We start from the raw sequence: 8,341 nt of genomic DNA on the forward strand, positions 1-8,341 counted from the left end.
CTGGACTGACCTATCCCCTTCCTAACTCCCTACCTACACTCACCTTTACTGGCTCCATCCCCGCCTCTTTGACCTGTCTGTTTCCTCTCCACCTATCCTCTCCTCTATCCCTCTTCTATCCGCCTCCCCCTCTCTCCCTGTTTATTTCAGAACCCCCTTCCCCTCCCCCTTTTCTGATGAAGGGTCTAGGCCCGAAACGTCAGCCTTTCTGCTCCTCTGATGCTGCTTGGCCTGCTGTGTTCATCCAGCTCTACACCATGTTATCTCTCTTCTGCAGCTCGGGTCGGTTTCCTCTTGAGGAATTGCAACCTCTGATTTGCTACAGCTCAGCAACGTTGTAGCAACGAAGCAACCAATCATCTCGACTTTATTTGGAAACCAACCTCTTCCGGCTGCGATTTCAGTATCAAGCTGTGTGACTGGTGAAAAACAGACACATGGGAGGCTTGTAACAAACATGCAGAGTGCAGAACAGAGAGAGAGCGAGAGATTCCTGCACTGTAGAAAATTATGAATGTTAAGTTGATAACTGAATCAGAGAATCTGCAGTAAGTGATGAGTAGGAAGATGCAGTGTGAGTCTGTGTCACTGCTCTCGCCCATCACAGCCTTGCAGTTTATGGGAGACATCCTTCTCTCAGGTAAATTTCAGTCATGTATTGTTTTAATGGTTCTTCTTAGTTGAATGAATGAGCTAGCCTCATTCATTGAATAAAAGTTGCAAAGCTTCAAAGGGGCAGCAATTTCAGTTGAATTTCTCCCGCATCCCATTGTCAAATCCTAGAATGGTTTCAGTGTAGGATAATACTTAGCAAACTTTCTCTCACTGTGATCCAATTTCCAGGTTTGAAAATGGTTTGCGACCCCCTCAGTGATAACTGGGCTGGGGGTGGTGAGAAGACCTATGAAAACTTGGCAGTTAGGGTAGAGACTATCTGTGAAGGGTGGGTGGGGAGCTCTGTGGTGGTCATTGCTGCATTGGCGATTGTGACCCCCCCTTGGGAAATCCTATTGTGGGAGGACAATCCACCTGCTTTTTTCTGTATGGCCGTCTTAAAGAACAACTTAGCAAGTCCTACTCATTATGTTCAGATTCTTTTACAGCCAGTGAAACACTTTTGAAACATCATTGCTGGAGAAAAGAGAGACAGTTTTTGCACAGTAAATCCACAACCAGCAATGAGAGAATGGCCAGATAATTTGTTTTTTTTTTCATTTATTTGTTCAGGGGATGTGGGTGTTGCTGGCTGGGCCAGCATTTATTTCCCACCTCTAACTGCCCTTCAGGAAGTGGTGATGAGCTGTTTTCTTGAGCCATTGGAGTCTGTGCAGTGTAGGAGCAGCGTGTGGCTTGGAGCGGAACTTGCAGGTTGTGGTGTTTCTGTGTGTCTGCTGCCCTTGTCCTTCTGGGTGGTAGTGGTCGTGGATTTGGAAGATGCTGTTGGAGGTTGGTGAATGCTCCAGCACATCCTGTAGATGGTACTACTGTGTCAGTGATGAAGGGAGTGGATATTCAGAGTCTTGTTGGCATACCAAACAAACAGGGTTCTCTCTCTCCTGGATAGTGTAGAGCTTCTCAGTGTCCTTTGAACTGCATTCAATTGGGCATTTGGAGAGTATTCCATCACACTCCCAACTTATACCTTGTAGGTAGTGGTGAGACACTTGGAAAACTACGTTGATGTCGATTGAGGGACAAATATTGGTCAAGACACGAGGGGGAGCTTCATTTCTCTTTTTTTGAAATTATGCCTTGGGATCATTCAGACCCAATGGAATGGGCTCAGTCTAATGTTTCATTTGAAAGGCAGCAACTCCTCAGTATCATTCTTTGAATATCAGTTAGATTTCAAGGTTCCTGGAATGGGATTTACAATCCTGATTTTGTGACTGTTAGGAAGAGAGTGCTATCATTGTGCCATAAGTGGTACCTTCTAACTCTGGCCATACTGGAGAATATTGGGTTACAGTGCTGTTGGTGCAGGACTGGGAAAACTGAGGAACTTTATTTGAAACTGTCATGGTAATTATGAAAATGAGCTGAACAAATTTGATACTTTGTGGGTAGGCATCATTATAATAACCATGATAGCTGTCAGATTGTTGAGCGAAACCCTGTTATTTTCACTAACATCTTTCCAAGTTAGTTTGACCTACATGCAACTCCAATCCAGTGCTGTGGATTGTTTGTTGCATTTGTTGATCTAGCAGGCCACTTAGATGGAAATAATTAGTGGAGAGGGCAGCTTACTGCCATTGTTGTGGGGCAACTAGAGATGGGAGATACTGAGAAACATGGTGTAGTCAGTTGTGTTCAAGAAAGGATGAGGAGGAGATTAGGATGGTTGCAGACACTTAGGATATCATTCATGATGGATAAGAACTTTTTCTAAAACTAAGACATATGGGAAACTAAGGCAGGAATAAAGCCTTATTAAAACCATATAAAACATGCACCGCTCTCACTGCAATGCTGAATTTGACAGCTTTGTTGAGAAAACAGCTGTGGGAATGATGGGTGAGTATCTGGGAGTTGACAACATGTTTGAGACTTTGGAGAGGGAGTGAAGGACGTGGTACCTTGAAAGGACTGAAGAATAGTTGATGTGTATAACAAAGGTACATTTAAAGGGAAGCTAGATGAGAGTAAAGTGATCAAGAACAGAAGGATGTATTAACGGAGTTAGAATAAAAGAAATGATAGGAGGCTTTATGAAGGACAAATATCAGGAAGAATCTGTGAAGAAAAATCAGTCAACCTGGACCTGCCAGAGCTGCTGAGCTTTTCCAGCAACTTCTGTTTTTGTTCCTGATTTACAACATCCACAGTTCTTTGGGTTTTTACCAGGAGGAATCAGTTGGCACAAATGGCCTGATCCTGTGCTGTAAATTCAATGTGATTCAATTTAATTATACCTTTGCCAGTTTTCCAACATCCTGAGAACAAGTAATGGAGAAACAATTTTTTTTTTTAAACAGCTTTTCTAAAATTTCTCTGCCCTTTACCAGGTGAAGGAGCCAGTGTAAACCTTTACACTTTGAATTCGGCAAATGGCTACGAGAGAAAGTTTTCTTGCAATGTGCTTCGAAACTACTGTGTTCATGGCATCAAGCCATGGCCCCTACAGATGGAAACAAGCAGCTCACGGCTGGCAGTATTTGGCGCAAAAGGCCTCATCGTGCTTGAGCTTGAAGTGTGTGCCAAAAGGCCAAAGCTGCAGAGGGTGGGGCAGCTTCACGAACTGCACGACTGGATTTGGGACCTTCAGTGGCTAGAGAGTGACTGTGAATTGGACTTGTATTTTGGCCTGGCTCTTGGGCACAACTCTGTGGTTCTGTGTGACTACAAGGCAGGAAGGACCTTGCGTGAAGTGCACTGCGATGTCAAATGCATCCTGTATTCTGCTTGCTTTGTGGGTCACAGTTGGGATGAACTAGTTTTGATTTCTGGAACTGTCTTTAACCAACTTGTGCTGTGGCGAATGGAGGGTCCCACTAATGAGGATGGTAGGGTGCAAACAGAAAGACGCATTAGCGGGCACAGTGGAGTCATTTTCAGCATTCATTACTTGGAGAAGAATGGTGTTCTAGCCTCGGCCTCAGACGATAGAAGCATAAGACTCTGGAAAGTTGGGAACTTGCGCCAGGTTCTGAAGATTGGTGATGGTGGGGTAGATTCTGTACAGTGCCTTCTACAGTTATATGGGCACCAGTCCAGGGTCTGGTCTGTACGGCTCCTGGAAGATCGCATTATCAGCATCGGGGAAGATTCTACTTGCATTGTGTGGAGCTACGATGGAGAGATCATTGACTGTTTTAAAGGACACAAAGGGAGGAGTGTGAGAGCACTGGCTGTTAATGAAGATAGGGGCTGGTTGGTCACTGGAGGAGCAGATTCGGGTATCAGGTTGTGGAAAATTCAGAGGAAAAAAGCAGAAGGTGTGGCCGTGACTCAACTCAAATTTGGTGAAATCGGGAAAATGGGAACACCGAAAGCTTTGACATTGGTTGACCCAACTCTTCTCTTGGTCATGACTGATGCTGGAAGTATCTACAGCTATTGCCTGGTCTCTGGTCAATGGAAACTCATCATGGAAGATGCAAGTTACCAGTCGTACAGCTTGTTAGCAGTCAGAAGGCAAGACGGCGGCTGTGTTATTTGTGCAGTTGGGAATATTGACGGCTGGGTTAAAATATTCACCCTTTGTGAACCTGCGGAGATGGTGGAGAATCAGGTGCACCAAGGGAAAGTCCACAGTCTAGGCTGGGCCTCCCAAGAATGGCAGAGTCCAGACAAGTGCCACCTTTTCTCCTCAGGCGCTGATGGCATCATGATCTGGTGGGTGGTTTCCTGCAAGGGGGACCATGTGGCCTCTGTGGCAGAGAAATGCCGTTACCTCCTGCCGTTGTGCAAGCACAGGTGGCACACAAGCGTGGCGTTCCTGTCTGAGCCCCAACTTCTGGTTTGTGGAGACCGCCGTGGCTCCTTGTTACTGTACTCATGCACTGGGAGAGACCAGGACAAGCAGCAAAGGCTCAACACAGGGAGTGCGGATGCGGCGGCCTCGAAAGATACAGCAGAAAGATTTCCCGAGGGCAGACTCCGACATGGTTCAACTGAGATCGCCGGCCAGCTTGACTGTGAGGAGCCACTTTCCATTTTGCCGGGACTGCATGGAAAATTGGGCGTGACGTCAGTTCTGTTTCACGATGGTTTTGTGTACAGCACCGGACGGGATGGCTACTATCGTCAGCTTACCGTCGAAGACAAAAAGCTAAAATTGCTGAGGAGTCAGAGAACTTGCAAGGGGATGGAGTGGATCGAACGACTGCTCGTGACGCCTGAGGGTGTCCTCCTCCTGCTTGGCTTCCATTCCACCAACTTTGTCCTGTGGAATGCCAAGACCAGTGAGAAGGTACTTTGCATCCCCTGTGGTGGAGGTCATAGGTCATGGAGCTACTGCAGTTCCCCAGCCAGTCAACTCTTTGCTTACATCAAGTCAGGCGACATCTTCATCTGCCAAAGCAACTCAGGCGACTGCTCCCAGACAGTCATTAAGGAATGCATGCACGGCCGTGAACTTACCTGTGTGAAGTTCGTCAAAAGGCTCAGTTCATCAGCTGATGGACCCATAAGTATCGTGGCTACAGGCAGCGAGGACACAACAGTGAATATTTTAGCCATTTATGAAAGCTCGGGCCATGTGTCCAAGCTGACAACGGTTGATGACCACATCTCCAGTGTGAGGACCATAGCTGTCACTGGAAGCTGCCGAGCTGTCACGGGCGATAATCGCTGCAGCTCCTCATCTGTATTATTCTCTGCTGGCGGCAGAGCTGAGCTGCAATCTTACCGCCTCCTTATTCAACATGTCGATGCTGGTGCACCTCTCAGCTGTCAAGTGGAGCATCTGGCTTCTCACAGGTTGGCTGAAGACTGGGAACATAAGAAGAACAGGCACAGGATGCTAAAGATGGACCCCGAGACTAGGTATCACTTTGGTTTTTGTCTAGTTGTTTTTAATGCATTGACTTTTGTTGGAACATCGCTAAGGTAGAACCTCTCCCCAGCTCTTCCCACTTAACTCTTCTCGTACCTAACTTTCAAAGGGGCAAAAAGGGAGAGTTTTAAAGTATTACTTTTAATCAACCTGCTGAGAGATGTTATTGTACACCTTTAGAGGAAGGTGCGTCCTGAACCTAGGATTCCTAGCTCAGAGATAGGAATACCACCACTGTGGTACAAGAGCCCTCCAGGAGAGTTTCAAGTGTGGCAAATTTGACTGATGTCAGCTGTGACGTGGTGGGTAGCATGCTCTGAGGTCTTCTCAGGCCGAAAGTTGTGGGTTCAAGTCTGACTCAAGCATTTCAGGACACTATCCATGCCAGTACTGACTGAGTGCTGCAATGTCAGAGGTGTTATCTTGTTAAATTGAAATCAGTTTGGGTGGACTTAGAAGATAGTACAGTGCTATTGGAAGAAGAGTGGGGAAGCTTAGTTCAATGTGTGGCCAATATTTTTCTGTCTACTGACATCATTACTACATTACAACATTCAAAAGAACTTAATTGATTGTCCTTGTCACCTGTTCACGTTATTTATCCTAATTATGATACGCGTTTAAACATACCTATGTGCAAGATTTATTTATTAATTCGTTTAATTGAAAAAAATTATTAATAGTAAATGAGTCAACAAATAAAATCAGGACAGTCTGACATTGGTGGAGATTAAGGAGCCATGCAGACTCTGAGTCATTTAGTAGAAAAAGAAAGATTATAAAGAATTTTTGAGCCCTGTGTTATCTCGTGCACGAATCAACTGAAATGCTTTATGTTATTGTTGAAGGAGACATGCTGTCGAATGTTTTCATCTTGCATACATCAGGACGGTGTAAGAATGCCAAATTTCAAAGGGGAGCGACAGGTTTATATTGTTTAAGAAAAGGGGGCTGATTCATTGCCAAGTGGACTCTGGTTGTGGTATTGCTATGTGCATACCCCATGGCAACATCCCAAACAATCAGGGTCAACTTTGGCGATTAATCAGCACCCTTTTCTCATGCAGAATAAATTGTTCCCTTTGAAACCTGGAATTCTTGCATGTGTCCTGGTGAGTGGAAGATGAAAAGATTTGAAAGCACGTTACTCTGCACTGCCGAGTGACTGTATGTGTAGAGGGTTTTATCAATCTGTGACACTCTGTCTCGACAAGGTACATGTCCATTGTGGTGGTGGACGCTGGGGCGAATTTCGGGACAGCCTCCATCTCCTTCCGTCATTTCCTGGCTGCAGCCTGCAGCGATGGATCCGTGAGGTAAATGAATCTCTTCTCTCTTGTCCTGTGCCCTTTTCAGATTAAAATTCTGCCCCAGCGCACCCATTCCACATCCTGCCTACTCCACCACCCTACCCTAACCCCCAAGTCGGCTAGATCTTGTAATTCACTAGCAACTGAATCGGAAAAAGCTGGCAATACATCTCAGCCTCTCAGGAGAAGGGAGGAAGCGTGTGCATATTTCTTCTTTGTTAGTAGGCTGGTCCCTGGATCATTGCTGCACAGAAGGAAGCCATTCACCCCATGGCACACATGACAGCTCTTTGAAAGAGCTACCAAGGTAGCCACTTTTCCTAAACCTTTACAAATATTTCCTCTTTGAGTATTTATCCTTTTGATTCTATTGCCTCTCCCTTTCTGGCAACACATTCTGGATTGAAACATTAAAATATAGGAGCTGGAGCAGGCCATTTGGCCCTTTGAGCCTGCTCTACCATTCAATATAATCATGACTGATCGTCCAACTCAGTTCCCTATTCCTGCTTTCTCCGCCAATACCCTTTGATCCAGTCGCTGCAGATCATCAGAACTCGTTGCCAAAACACACAATTCCTTCCCAGCTCACAGTAGGATTGTTTTTCCGGAGAGAGACAGGAGAAAATCATTCACTATCCTGATCAATATTTGGCCCGAAAGTGTGTGTGTGTTTGCCAGATTCATATCTCGTCTCTTCCAAGTGTCAGTAGCACTTATTACCAGGGCCTATCAGTAGGTTATTAATGTGTCCATGTAGAAAGTGCACTCCTGATCGCAGTCACATGCTACATTTCTGAACTGTTGCGGTCCGTCATGTATAGCATTCTCTTTTCTGTGCAGGCTCTTTCTTGTCGACGAATGCAAGAGGAAGATCATTCTCCTTGCTGAATCTTTCTACCATCAGCGGTGTGTGCTAAAGCTGCAGACCTTCACATTTCAGCCAACCACAAGAGGGCAGTAAGTACATTAGCAGAGGGTAAACACGGCAAGCTTTTAATTAACCTTGTGACTTGGTGACATTGAGCCATTGGAGGTCCTGATCACCATTGCATTGCAAATAGTGTTGCTGCACCTAAATCCTTGTCTTTAAATTCATTGCCCACTCCTACTATCTCCGTAACCTCCTCCAGTCCCACAATCCCACGAGAAATCTGTCTTTGTCCATTCTGGAATCTTGCACATTCCAGAACTTGGCCATCAGCAGCTGTGTATTCAGCTGCAGGTTGTGGACATCTTCCCTTAGCATCAACTCCTCCTCATTTGCCCTCCTTTAAGATGTTTGGTAAAATCTACCACATTTACCAAACTTTGGCCATTGTCTGAATTTCTCATCATGTGGCCCAGCGTCAGATTTAGTCCAGTTACTTGCCTTTGACGTTGTATAAATGCACATTGTTGTAATTGCCTGAAAAATTCCAAACCCTCTGTGCAGTGATTTCAAAAATGAGGAGCGTCAGTCAGTAGGTGTAGTATTGACGTGAGGAGTGGTATTGGGGGAGGAGTGGGGAGGCGGGGGTGATATCGGGGG

At 45.6% G+C, this 8,341-nt stretch overlaps 1 protein-coding gene across 1 annotated transcript; it reads left to right on the plus strand.

Annotated features, from left to right (window-relative positions):
• Positions 1–419: 419 nt before the first annotated feature.
• wdr6 (WD repeat domain 6) lies at positions 420–7,770 on the plus strand (the record flags this gene model as incomplete). Its single annotated transcript, XM_048594406.1, has 4 exons — positions 420–640; positions 3,009–5,490; positions 6,715–6,816; positions 7,654–7,770. Coding segments are annotated over exons 1-4 (2,786 nt in total), but the record flags the coding sequence as incomplete, so codon positions are not given.
• Between the last annotated feature and the right edge of the window lie 571 nt (positions 7,771–8,341).

The sequence above is a fragment of the Rhincodon typus genome, unplaced genomic scaffold (assembly GCF_021869965.1).
Source record: "Rhincodon typus isolate 14 unplaced genomic scaffold, sRhiTyp1.1 hic_rhity00009083, whole genome shotgun sequence".
In the NCBI taxonomy this organism is placed as follows: Eukaryota; Metazoa; Chordata; class Chondrichthyes; order Orectolobiformes; family Rhincodontidae; genus Rhincodon; species Rhincodon typus.